The sequence below is a fragment of the Zea mays genome, chromosome 5 (genome assembly GCF_902167145.1).
Source record: "Zea mays cultivar B73 chromosome 5, Zm-B73-REFERENCE-NAM-5.0, whole genome shotgun sequence".
In the NCBI taxonomy this organism is placed as follows: Eukaryota; Viridiplantae; Streptophyta; class Magnoliopsida; order Poales; family Poaceae; genus Zea; species Zea mays.
The window spans coordinates 102,137,109-102,150,723 of NC_050100.1; the positions used below are offsets into that span (position 1 = coordinate 102,137,109).

Sequence of the window (13,615 nt, forward strand, 5' to 3'; positions counted from 1 at the left end):
CTTCTATGAGTCTTTTATGTCTTCTTTTGAGGTGTTGCGTCCTTAGAGCCTCAATCCAATCCACTTCGCATCATGTGAACTATAAAACACAAACACTTGCAAAACATTAGTTCATCGGTTATGTTGATCATCAAACACCAAAATCATTTAGACAAATGGGCTCGGTCCATTTTTCTCATAGGTTGTCTCCAACAATGATCGCTAAAGGCATGTTCGCTAAATTTAGCGAACGAAGTCATCCTCTAGCCATCCAGCAACGCGGGCTATAGCGTTCACTAAAATATAGCACGTTGTTGTCGTCTACTAATGTAAAAGATCCAAAATCTAGAAGCTATCCATCAACATGTCAAAAAGACAAAAGAAAAAATGCTTTGGTTCTCTCAGTTGCAATGACAAATTGATGAAGCATCAGAAGAATTGTGTCACATTATGCAGCAAGATGAACAATTGGAGAACTCATATAATAAAGAAACTTTAACTTTGAAGGACATAACCATGTTGCCTTATTATATGGTGATTCTTCTCCTTTGGCAATAGATTTGCAAGCCTCACTATGACCATCATTGTACATGCCACCTTAGTTTCCAATGTATGATGGATTGACAGATCTGAAGCAATTCTTGATGAGTTACGAAGCTACCATATCTTCATATGGCGGTAACATAGTAATCATGGTAAAGTCATTTGTCATGTCAGCCAAAAATGTAGCATAAACATGGTATTCTTCTCTTCGGCCACGATCTATCTCGTCGTGGTAGAAACTTAAGTACTTTCTCCTCACAAGCTTCTAAGGCTTCCAAACAAAGCTCATAACTACTTAGGTCCTGTTTCAGTGTGCCCATGATCAAGATAAATATCTCCATGCTTATGTCAAAGGTTTCTTAGGCTTCAGGCTCAAGCACCAAATGTTATAGATGACATCGTCATCGAAGCAATGATCAACGGATTTCGTTTGGGCCTAGCAGCATAGTACTTTGCTAGGAAACCTCCCCACTCTCTATAGAAGTTGCTACAAAAGATGGATGGGTACATTAGAGCAATGATTCTTGTCCGTGCAGGCAAGAGGCGTAGAAATATGAGAAGGCCATGAGGGGCTTCGAAGGAAGATTTCATCCCAGACATGTGTGAAGCATCTAGAACCCGAGCCAAAATGAAGATAAATCTAGCCAATGTCAAGGACAACAAAAACAGCCTCAAGACTCATCTCAGACATCAAGGACACAACAACAACCCTCGCAAAGCAACTTTCGATCATCAGCTGAGTCAACGAAGAAGGTTACCTTTGATATCTTGCACACCTTTGACAATTATCACACTTTTGCACGAACTCCGCTTTGTCTGAAGCTACCTTTGACCAATAGAAACCTTGGTGAAATGTTTTTCCTAGTAGAGCTCGAGTGCCAATGTGTGATCCACATATGCTAGAATGCATTTCTCTTATCAGCTCCTGACCTTCGTCTCTAGATATGCACTTGAGCAAGGGTGAGCAGACACCTTCTTTATACAACTCCCCTTTTATCATCTTATATGGCCTTATTCTAGCCTGCATCCTTTTAACATACACTTTGTCATCAATTTGATGGCTTCCTCGAAGGAAAGTTATGATCTCTGTTCTCGAGTCCTCAATGTGTGTAGGAGACACTGTCAAGATGGCTCTTTCCATCAAATCCATCGAAGGTGCCTTTAGTATCTCGAAGAACACCTCGAGGGATAGAGGGAGCCCCTGAGCCATAGACTTAGCCAATATATCAGCATGCTCATTATCCAACCTTGGGATATTCTTTACTGAGAAGTCTTTGAAGGAGGCCTCCATTCTTTGGACCATGTCGAGATACTTTTCTAGAGCTAGGCTTTTTGCTTTGCTTGCTTTATCAACATGGCCTATTATTACTTGAGAATCAGACTTGATAATTGCTCTTTTTACACCCATTGCCATAAGCTTCCTCATGCCTAGCAACAAAGCTTTGTACTTTGCAATGTTGTTCGTGCATAGAAATTGCAACTTGGATGCATACGAAATCTTGACCTTTGAAGGTGAAATTATGACAACATCACCACCACCCCCAAAGGATCCCCATGAGCCATCACAAAACATTGTCCAAACAGTTTCTTCTGATATAACAACTTTGTCCTATGAGCCAGGAGTCCAATTAATAATGAAATCTGCCAATGCTTGAGATTGTATAGCTGATATATGGACAAAATCAATGATAAACTCATTAAGCTCAGCATCCCATTTTCCAATCTGCCCCGAAGCTTCACTGTTTCTTATAATGTCTTTCAAAGGTGCGACAAAAGCATGATGATGTTGTGGGATTGGAAATAGTGCCAAAGTTTCCTAGAGACCATTAGGACTACACACAAAACCTTATCCATTTCTATATAATTTTTTTGATGGGCCCAATACTTCGGAAACGAAGTATACTAGCTTTGCTTTTTCACCACTTCTTCCACCTTCTACTGGACCAAAGCATCACTCACAGTGCATTGCAAAGCTGACACATATAACAGAAGAGCCCTGACAATGGTGGGGAGAGAGTTGTTAACTGAATCAGATATTGCTTCAAATTTTCGAAGGCTTGTTGCTGGGCTGGTCCCCACTAGAATACTTCTGTTGATTTCAACATTTTGAAGAATGGTAAGTTTCGTTATGTGGATCTTGAGATAAACTAGTTCAGTAAAGCAAGCCTTACTGCTAACCTTTGGGCCCCCTTTTTTGACTTCGATGGCTCCATCCGATGTATGGTCTCTATTTTGTGTGGATTTTCTTCAATTCACTTTGTTGACACAAGACAACCAAGGAATTTGTCCTTCTTCACTCTGAAGACACATTTTTTAGGTTTTTCCTTTCAGGCCTACCCTATGAAAATTAGCGAAGGTCTCTTAGAGGTCTTAGATGTGACTTTGCTACTCCGTGCTTCTTACAATGATATTATCAACATAGGTCAAGACATTTCTGCCAAGCTATGTGCTCAACACCTTTGTTGTCATCCTACTGAAGCTTCCGCAAGCATTATTGAGCCCCTTAGGCATCCGAAGATAGCAATAAGTGCCACTAGGGGTTATGAAACTAGTCTTTGGCTCATCTTTCTTTTTCATCCAAATCTGATGATAGCCCGAATAGCAGTCTAGTTAGCTCATGAGCTCCAAAGTAGGTACTGCATCCGCGAGTGAATCAATTCTTGGTAATGGAAATTCATCCTTTAGGCGTGCTTTGTTGAGGTCTGTGAAATCAATGCACATCCTCCACTTGCCATTGGATTTTTTTGACCATGACTGTATTGACCAACCACTCTAGGTGTGGAAGTTCTCTTATGACTCCAGCACTAAGTAATCTTTTGACTTTGGCCTTTGCACCTTTGGCCTTGTCCTCAAACATCTTGCGAAGCTTCTGCTTTTGTGGCCTGCTGCTCGGATCAACATTTAGAGTGTGCGCTATTATGCTTCTGTCAACTCCACATAAGTCATTTGTTGACCAAGCAAAGTCATCCTTGTTATGAAACAAGAATCTCTTGAGATCGGATTCTTGCTCCGAAGTCAGCTAATTGCCGAAGAAAACCTTTGATCTGCAATATCTTCATAAAGGAGAATCAACTTCGACTGATCTGTCGAAGATGCTTTCTCTTTTACTTGTTTTTTCTGATGCCTGAGCTTGCGCTTCAGCTTTGTCTATGTTGTAGAAGATTTTAGGTTCTTGCGGGGTCCCTTCTGTCCTTCTTGTAGCTTCTTGACTGCCATGTACTGATATAGCTCCTTGGTTGCTCGGTATCTTCATACAGAGGTAAGTTGAGTGCAAGACTACTTCAAAGATATTGAGCGTCCCTCTTCCATTGATTGCGTTGTATGGGAATTCCATATCAACTATTTCAAACCCAACGTATTATGTTCTTGTGTTGTTGACATAGTCGAAGGTGATGGGCATAGCCAACTTTCCAAGGGCCATTACTTGTTGTCCCTCGAAGCCACAGAGAGGAAAGGATGAATCTTGAATCGTATCCTCTGGCTCCTGCATCTACCTGAAGGCCTTCACAAATACGATATCTGCCGCACTACCTGTGTCAACCAGGACGTTATGGACCACAATGTCGTTTATAACACACGAGATCACCATGGCGTCTCTGTGTGGATAGTTCTTGAGACAAAGATCATCTTGAGAGAATGTGATTGGTATGTGGGACCATTTGGTCTTGATGTAGGGTCCTTGGACACCCACATGTTGCACCCTTCTTTGGGATTCTTTCCTTTGCTTCCTTTTGCAAGGTTCGAAACTCGAGCCCCCAGTGATACGGAGCGCAAGCTTCTCCATCTTTGACGACGAAGTGTGATGGCTTGCAATGCTCTTCGTCGTGGTGTACCTTGTTGTGGTCATAAGATCACCGGAGGTGAGCGCTAATGTTGGTCACTTGCTTTTGGTTACTATATTATACCAAAAACAAGGCAACATAGGTTATAATTGTAACCTTCTCCCTTTTGATTACCCTTTCTTCGAAGGATAACACTAAGGAGAAGGCGTAGGATATGCATTTGTAGTGATAAATACATAAAAGAACTGAGGAACGAAGCATGTTACTCATCATGTATGCCTTAGCATTTATCATTCCATCTCTTGCAACATAATACTCAATTACAAGCGTACCTTCGACTTTACATGCGAGACAGCTCGAAGGTACTTCGAAGGCTGAGCTAGACGAAGTTATGAGCCCTCAAAAGGTAAATTTATGCATGACACTGTTCACCTATTTATAAGGGAGAGGTATAACTTCGTAAGAAATTATAAGTATGCCCACAAAGTTTACAATTATGATTTACAAATTATACATGGGCAATATCGTCTTTTCTCCTCCTTTCTTGCAGCGCAAGTCTTCCGATCCTTCCCATTTCCTGCTTCGTGCGCATAGTGTTAAGGCGCCAAAGCCAAGCGTCTGGGCATGCATCTTCGCTATTCACGCTCTTGGACGAAGCTTCTTCGCTGGCCACTTTGGCCAAAGGACGACTTATACTGTTCTTCATGATATTCGTGAAACACATTCACTTGATTCGAAGGTGAGGTGTTATGAGGATCTTTGGTAAAGTAGGCCCCCAACAATTAGTTGCACCTTCAACTACCTATTAATTCATTAGTTGATTCAACCTAGAATAGCCAACTAATTCCACTAACAAATTTTAGCCAGCTAAGTATTATCTCTAGTGAATTCCAACAGACTCTTAATAACATAGCAACTAACGTTGTCTTCAGCAGCCTCTCTAATATTCCTTATCACACTCCCTATTTCAAACTTTACTCTGTATACAGTGCACTTTATAATGTAAAACAATATTATGCACGATCATGAGCATGCTCTGCTGAGCACGGCGCAAGGAGGGCATAACCTATAAAATGCTAAAACCTTGACATGCAGCGATTTTGAAAGGAATATCGACAAAGCCATTAAAATGACATGAGCTGCTGTACTTACAGTAGGTTCATACATATATTGCATATTGCTTGCTTAAAATCATGCCATGAGATATTGAAGGAGAAAAGTCTTCCCATATGATTGTGCTCCTAGAAAATTTCTTACTTCCTATTCGGGACAAATGTCTGCAACAAGCCACCGACTGAGCCATTTTTGGCAAAACTGATTGCTCACGGCTGCCTATTCGGGACAAGATAACACTCAAAATCTACAGATTTTTTCAGGAAAGGGTAAGAAAAGATAATGACAATTCAGTGAAGCAATCTTGCTAGATAGCTGAAGACGCAGGGAAGACTGGGAGCTTGGTGTGATGTCAAGATGGCAGCGGCCCAGCATCAAGCCGTCTAGCTAGGTGATCCAGCGCTGCGGTTCTTCGAGCCAACAAGACCCAAAGCGACGACTCGACGCAACAGACACGTCGCTTGTGATTGTCCCCTGCTCTGCAGTCTTCTAGCTGTCGCCACAGTTCCCTTCCCAGTTCCCACCAGTTCACCACTTCACCTCCATTTATTGTGCCAAGAAACCAGCGCATGCGCACCCTTCAAAACGACACCCGCTCGCCGTCAGTTGCTTCGCACACTAACCGAAGTCCCAATCCCAATGGCGCCAACCTGCCGTCCTCGGCCGGATGCGGCGCTCCTGCTGCTGCTGCTGACGGCGAGTAGCGTCGGCGTCGCACGGGCGGCGCCGCGGGTGCCGGCGGTGATCGTGTTCGGGGACTCGACGGTGGACACGGGCAACAACAACCAGATCCCCACCCCGCTGCGCGCCGACTTCCCGCCCTACGGTCGCGACATGCCGGGCGGGCCGCGCGCCACCGGCCGGTTCGGCAACGGGCGGCTGCCCCCGGACCTCATCTCCGAGGCGCTCGGCCTGCCGCCGCTGGTGCCGGCCTACCTCGACCCGGCCTACGGCATCGACGACTTCGCGCGCGGCGTCTGCTTCGCGTCCGCGGGCACCGGCATCGACAACGCCACCGCCGGAGTCTTGGTAAGTCTCCGCCGTACGCCTCCAGCCGATACTTGCTGTTCTTTGTCGATCCATCATCTGTGCTCGTTAAGTCTTCACTGCCGAATAGTATCGCCACACAAGCATTTCTGCAGAACAGAATTGTGCACGGCCCATCCGCATTCCAAAGCAGAGAAGTGTGTGGCTTACCTGCGTACACTTCAGTTTGATTGAGTGTAGGTGTTGCTCGCGCATTAGACCGTCTCAACAAGAGTTTTATCAGAGTTTGGTGGCATTAAATATGTTGATATGGTATGGAATAAACGATAAGAGATGATGAAAGTTTTACGATATCAAATGAATTTGAGCAGGATGAAACTTATGTGCACTATTTCTAACACATGGAATTTTGAATCTTGAAAAAATTGGAACTCCCACTTAATTACTGGCCTTGTATTTGGGATATGTATGACACAAACTTATATGCATCGAGAATTGTGTATTGTTCATAGAGTACAACTACGGCCTTCGTCTCTTGTAAAAGAAAAAAATCTATTATTAGAACTAATTAAAAAAGCAATTGATAGAATCAGAGAAATGTTTGATCTCAGAGCCTCTTTGATAGATTAGAACTAATTATTAGCCCACCAATTAATAATTAAAGACTTGTTTTGATCTATGATGCTAAAGTTTAGTACTACATTTTTATCTAAACTTTAGCACTTAAAGATCTAAACAAAGGGTGCTAAAAGTAAAGTCTGAACTTTGACACCAATTAATAGTTTAACTCATTCGGGGTATAAACTTAAGTGAGCTAAAAGTGGTCCAAAATGAGGAAAAAAACATCTCATACCCTTCTCACACCCACTCTTTCTCTCTCCCACCCCGCATTAATTATGGTAATAGATTTCTTTTTATATCCATGTGCTAAACTTTTGCACTTAGACCATGTTTCAAACCTTTAAAACAAATAGTTAGCAGCTGAAATTAGCTAAGAGGTTTAGAACGGGTCAGCTAATAAACTAACTAATTGACAGTTATACTTCTCAAATAGCTATTAGTTGTTAGGTTCCTTAATCAACCAATAACTTATTAGCTAGCTAACAATTAGCTCTAGAGGTTTGGAATAGGACCTTACATCCAAACATTACCCATATGCTGAGATTTAGCTCTCCATTTGATAGGGCTAAGTTTAACACATAAAATCCAACCAGATCCAAATTAGCTCTAGGGTTCCAAACATACATCTAGTTAGACTCTTTGGACAAATGACAAAGTCATTTTTACCCATTGTTTACGTGCACAAGGCATGGAAGAGCTAGGCGGTTAGGACATTATGGTCTTTTCTCAAACCATTAGTTCCTTTAGCTCCTTTATTTTAAACAGCTAATTGACTATAATTAGGTGACTTAAGTCATGTATGGTTCCCACTAAAGTTTAGTCACTTTTAGTTCCTAAACTACCAAACAGGTCGGTAGACCTCCTAAACTTTAGTCTTTTAGTCCAATAGTAATCAAGGGAGTGACTAATGGTGACTAAACTTGCACTTTATAGGATGTGCCCAAGGTAGGAAGCAAGCCAGAGCTAGACCAATCCATTAATTAGGGGCAATCTTGTCTTTGTACACAATAGTTAAGGCCCATTATATTCCATCTCATAAATTTTAGTGACTAAAGTTTAGTCACTTTTATTTTTTAAGAGCATCTTGAACAAGGTGGCTTAAAATAGTGTCCCAAAAATTAAAAAAACTATATTATTTAAAGTGTTTAGGGCACTAAAAACACATTGTGCTCCAAAAATTAAGCACTAAATCATATATTTTAGGAAGTAAATTACATTATTAAGAGAGAAAGTGTTGAGAATGATATAGAAACAATGATAGGGCACTAATATGAGGTGTAGTATATTTGGGCCACTTCATGGTGCGCCCTATATTTTTGATAAAAATACTATATTATAGCTATTTTTATGGGTTGAGCCCTATATTTAAAGATAGGGCATTGTTGGAGATGCTCTAAAGTGTTAAACAAGATTATTAAAAGAACCCCTTGCAAACTTTAGACCTTCGTCACCATGGGAATGCTAAAAGTGACTAAACTTGCACTTTTAGGCCCTATTTGAATGCACTAGAGCTAATGGTTAGCTGGCTAAAAATTGCTACTAGAATTAGGACCTGTTTGGATCTCACGTGCTAAACTTTAGCATTCCTTAAAGAGCTAAAGTACTAATATGTGTTGAACTTTAGCACTTCATTTTTAACATCTTTTAGCATATTTTAGCACTCGTGTTTGGATTTACATGTGCTAAAGTTTATCAAAAGTGTAGTGCTAAATTTCGCACCATGAGTCCAAGCAGACCCTTAGTTGGCTAAAAAATAACTGACTATTTATATATGATTTTAGATAGGTTGAACTAACTAATAACTAATGGATAGTTGAGGGATAGTTGAGGGTGTAGCTAATAATTGGATGAACTATTAGATGGGATGTTTGGATGTCTATACCTAAAAGCAACTATAGTTAAACTATTAGCTGAGGTGTTTAGTTGTCTTCAGCTAATTTTAGTAGTTAATTATTAGCACTAGTGCATTCAAACAGGGCCTTACAAGATTTGCTCTTAAGGGCATGTACACCTAGATATTATGTTGCGGTTCTCTAAATACTAGATATACCTAAAAAACTCATTCATACAACCTAATGTACCTAAGCCTTGAATCTTATTCACTAGACCCATCAAGGTATGACTCATTTATGTGGGTTGTATGTGTGAAACCGTATCTAGATTTAGAGAACCGTGCTAGAGACGGTCTTTCATCAAAATACGTCTCTCGTGTTTTTTTGCACTTACTCACTTGATACCCTTTAAGATATGTGTCATTTATGTGGATTGTACGTGCATGCTCTAACTAGTCCTCTCCCTAGAACTGGGCCATCTGCATTAAATAGAGGCAATCTTATCTTTACACACAATATTTAATACTTTTAGTCGGTTTTAGTCCCAGAACCAAACACAATATTCTAGGACAAAAGTTTAGTTATTAAAGTTCAAAAGGGTTACTAAAGGACCAAACAGAGCCTTAATGTTTTTAGTCAATTTTAGCCCCTAAAATGAAATAAAGTATTTTAGGGACAAAAAACAACCGTTGTATTTAGTGACCAAAGAATATTTAATGCTTTTTAATGACAATATTCTAGGGACAATATTTAACGCACGTCATTAAGTATTTAATACTTTTTAGTCCGTTTTAGTCATTGATGGAGAGGCGAAGAGAGAGGCTGCTGAGAAGACAGATGCACGCTAAAAACAACCGTTGTCCGGTTACGATGTGGATGCACGCCATCTCTGAAAAGAGAGACCGGAGATGGGTGTGTGGTATGTGGAGGTTGCTGGACACAATAAGGGATGATTTAGGTTGTGTTTGGTTTGATTTTTGGGTTTGACTTTTACTCCTAAAAGCTAAGAGCCAAACCAAACGACTGAATCGAGGAAGCAGTTTTTTCTAAAAGTCAACTTTCTCGTAGTGCAAAAATGAAAGGACCCCTGGATCTGCTTTTAGTGGCTTTTGGATAAAACTGTGAAAACATATATCGAAGAACTTTTAACGATTTTTAGTGGTTTCGACCAAATGGTTTTTAGCTTTTTATAGCTCACAACCCACATCAGCTTTTCGTACAGCCCACAACAGATATTTTTACAGCCACAACCCAACCAAATAAACGCTCAGTGGACAGATAATTGGAAGTGTTCTATAGAGAGTAATCCTCCTATTCAAAATTAAATAGGAAGTTGATTGCCTTCTATAGATCCTCTCCTATTCTTTAGTCACTAAATCAGCTCTAAACAGGGACGAAGAGAGAAGGATTCTGCTCGAGTCGGTCGGTTGAGCCAAGAATTGAATGTGTCATCGAGAGTCAGCACATTCAATTCGTTACAAGCTGCACCGTTTTTTCCGGTCCTCTCATGGCGATGGTAGGAAGAATATATGGATATGGACCAGCAGTCCCAGTTGGACCGTTCCCTACGACACTGGTGTACCGCATTGCCTGCTCCGTTTGGTAAGTAACCTCGTCGTGAGGCGGCAGACGAACGGCCAGGAGTCCGGACCGGGACCGGGACGGCAGCAGATGTGCAGTGCAGTTCATTCAGCTTCGTCGATCTCGATCATGCCAACCACTTTTGCCGGCCTGCATTTAGTACTGATGTTCTTCTGGAAGCAGGTCGCAGTCGCAGCCCACGACGCTTGCATTGACAAGCTAGAGATTCCACGCTAGCGACAGCTGCCATGGTCAGTGCATGCATGCACGCATGCATGTGGCACATTAAGACACCTCACCAAATACTACAACTGCAAACTGTCCGTGTGCGTGCGTCTTGTCTTGAACCGCCGGGGCCGGGGGTCCGGCATGCTGCATACAGTATACTACTATGCGCTGACCAACGCCGTGCCACTAGTCAGTGATCCCGCTGTGGAAGGAGGTGGAGTACTACGAGGAGTTCCAGCGGCGGCTGCGCGCGCGCGTGGGCCGGTCCCGCGCCGCCGCCATCGTCCGCGGCGCGCTCCACGTGGTGAGCATCGGCACCAACGACTTCCTGGAGAACTACTTCCTGCTGGCCACGGGGCGGTTCGCGCAGTTCACGGTGCCCGAGTTCGAGGACTTCCTGGTGGCCGGCGCGCGCGCGTTCCTGGCGCGGATCCACCGCCTCGGCGCGCGCAGGGTCACCTTCGCGGGGCTGGCCGCCATCGGCTGCCTGCCGCTGGAGCGCACCACCAACGCGTTCCGCGGCGGCGGCTGCGTCGAGGAGTATAACGACGTGGCCAGGAGCTACAACGCCAAGCTGGAGGCCATGGTGCGTGGCCTCAGGGACGAGTTCCCCAAGCTCAGCCTCGTCTACATCTCCGTCTACGACAGCTTCCTCGACCTCATCACGAACCCAGACAAGTTTGGTGAGCATGCATGCACCAATTAACCTTATTTCGTTTAATAAATTAGATCGATCTCTACGTAATTAACCTGCTCAGACACGTCGCCATCATGCAATGCAGGGCTGGAGAACGTGGAGGAGGGGTGCTGCGCGACAGGCAAGTTCGAGATGGGCTTGATGTGCAACGAGGACTCGCCGCTCACCTGCGACGACGCCAGCAAGTACCTCTTCTGGGACGCCTTCCACCCCACGGAGAAAGTGAACCGCCTCATGGCCAACCACACGCTCCAAGTGTGCTACCAAGAGGGCGTCCTGTAACGTAGTAGTAGTATTCAAAGTTATCGAAGGAATTAAAAGAAAAAAATGAAAGCACACAAAGGTTTGTCGTAATCACAGAAAATGTACTACACTTGTGATTTGAATGTACGTGTCCTGTAACGACGACGTGTGTACATTGAAATTAGAGAGACGGCATCGCATCTATCGATTCCATCGTTATTCATCTTGCTAAAATGCTAAACTGGTTCTTCATTCAAAGCTTTGGTGTACCGCCGTGTCATCTCAAGCTCAAAGCTAGAAACTATGCCGTCATTGAAAGAACTGGTGTAACGTCATGCATATCCTGTCAACCTCACAGCTCTGTATTGTGGGCGTGTTTAGTTTCGCTTATATATAAGCGAGAATACCACCAATCGATCTCAGCGACAATCGAATAATCGAGAGAAACCGTTGCATTTCCAAGAATCTAAGCTGTTGAGCACCAATAACGGCCAGCGGGCAAACGGTCCGACGTGGCGGCACAGACGGTCCGTACGAGAACAAAATTAATCAAATTTATTAATTTTTTGGATTTGTTTGGAAACTGACTTATAACGGATCCAAACCCCCTAACTTATATAAATGAAGGAGTATGGCGGATTGACACCACCATAATCAAATCTATCAAACCAATTTATCTTATTTGCTTTCTTCCTTTCCATGAATTAGGACTATGAGTAATCTAGCCTTAGTTTAGCCTTCCTCATCCTCAATCTCCACATCTCTTCGGCTCTACATTGTCTAGAGACGTCTTGATTTGTCTATCGATCCTAAGACAACTCTAAGATATCTCCTCCCCGGAGTGGTCCCTCCCGAGAGGCGCGATTCAGGTTTCTGTGAAGAAGACTCTATGTCATCGAGGACCGTCTAGCCTCAGGCGTGGACCATCTGGAAGCACGTAGAGGGGAGCACCTCCTACAACGAGGCCGCGGACCGTCTGGCACGAGATCGCATACCGTCCTCGCTCCTACGGATAGCATCGCCAGGAGGTTCACCCCTAGTGTTTGGCCCCAAATCGGAGCCAACACACTTTATGGTTTCTCTGCTCAGGAAAAGCGGTTCTAGATCTATTATAATCGGTCACAAATGGCCGGTTCTAAGGATCGCACCGACGTCTCCCAAGACAACATTCTTAGGCCGACCTGTTGAGAACATGTTGGTCGATCAGCAACAACGATATAAAGGGTCTTATAAGACAAGCGGAAGAGGATGCACGTCGCCAACTCGCCATGGTTCAGGAGTAGACGAAGGAGAAGTTCCTAGCACACTTCACGGTGGATCGCCACCATAAATTACCAAGCATGGAGAGATCGAGATCGCATCTCTCCTTCCTTCATCTCAAGTCCCTAATATAAGTAAACCTGAAGATATCCAATCTATTAAACAATATGTAGATCAAATGAAACAACAGATATAGGAGGGTTGGAAAAACACTTAGGGAATTAACACTCACATTTGGGAAATCTGTTGTGTAAAGAAAATGGACCCCGACCCATTTGATTAAGGATTATAGTGGTTGATGATCAACATAACCTTGTGGACTAATGTTTTCCAATTGTCTGTTTTTTGTTGTTCACATGATGCAAATTAGATTAGACTAAAGGCTATGAGGATGTAACACCCCGTCCACTCCCGGACCGGCGGTACGGCTATGAGGATGTAACACCCCGTCCACTCCCAGACCGGCGGTACTTACTCCTGGCATCCCTATAAGATTATAGACCATCCTCACAGACCAACACGAGTCTTTTGTGTGCACTTTATCGTCACTCATGCGCACCCGGAAAATTTCCCGGTCGGTCACCCATCCCAAGATTGCTCTGGGCCAAGCACGCTTAACCTAGAGGTTTTTTCAAGATAGGCTTCCGAAAAAGAAGATGCACCTTGTTGATATGAGTACTCTATTAATTCTATTAAGCCTTGGGCCAGAATATCGCCATCCATCGGGGCCAGTATATCACAACCCAACC

General features: G+C 43.3%; 1 protein-coding gene across 3 annotated transcripts; it reads left to right on the plus strand.

Moving 5' to 3' along the window:
• Positions 1-5,784: 5,784 nt before the first annotated feature.
• Positions 5,785-11,851, plus strand: LOC100193015 (uncharacterized). Of its 3 annotated transcripts, none has more exons than XM_008682866.4 (3): positions 5,785-6,446; positions 10,857-11,349; positions 11,425-11,851. In XM_008682866.4, the coding sequence occupies exons 1-3, from the start codon at positions 6,057-6,059 to the stop codon at positions 11,643-11,645; spliced, it is 1,104 nt and encodes a 367-aa protein (XP_008681088.1). In that variant the 5' UTR covers positions 5,785-6,056; the 3' UTR covers positions 11,646-11,851. The 3 variants fall into 3 exon arrangements, with proteins under 3 accessions (XP_008681088.1, NP_001131655.1, NP_001345451.1); NM_001138183.1 differs by having other exon boundaries at positions 5,854-6,446; positions 10,861-11,349; positions 11,449-11,824; NM_001358522.1 differs by having other exon boundaries at positions 5,887-6,446; positions 11,449-11,824.
• The last annotated feature ends 1,764 nt before the right edge of the window (positions 11,852-13,615 follow it).

Bases quoted from the DNA above. Each gene is read 5' to 3' on its own strand.
- LOC100193015 (XM_008682866.4), top strand. From the start codon at position 6,057: ATGGCGCCAACCTGCCGTCCTCGGCCGGATGCGGCGCTCCTGCTGCTG. The intron at 6,447-10,856 runs GTAAGTCTCCGC...CCGTGCCACTAG, and splicing joins ACGCCACCGCCGGAGTCTTG to TCAGTGATCCCGCTGTGGAA. The intron at 11,350-11,424 runs GTGAGCATGCAT...TAACCTGCTCAG, and splicing joins CACGAACCCAGACAAGTTTG to ACACGTCGCCATCATGCAAT.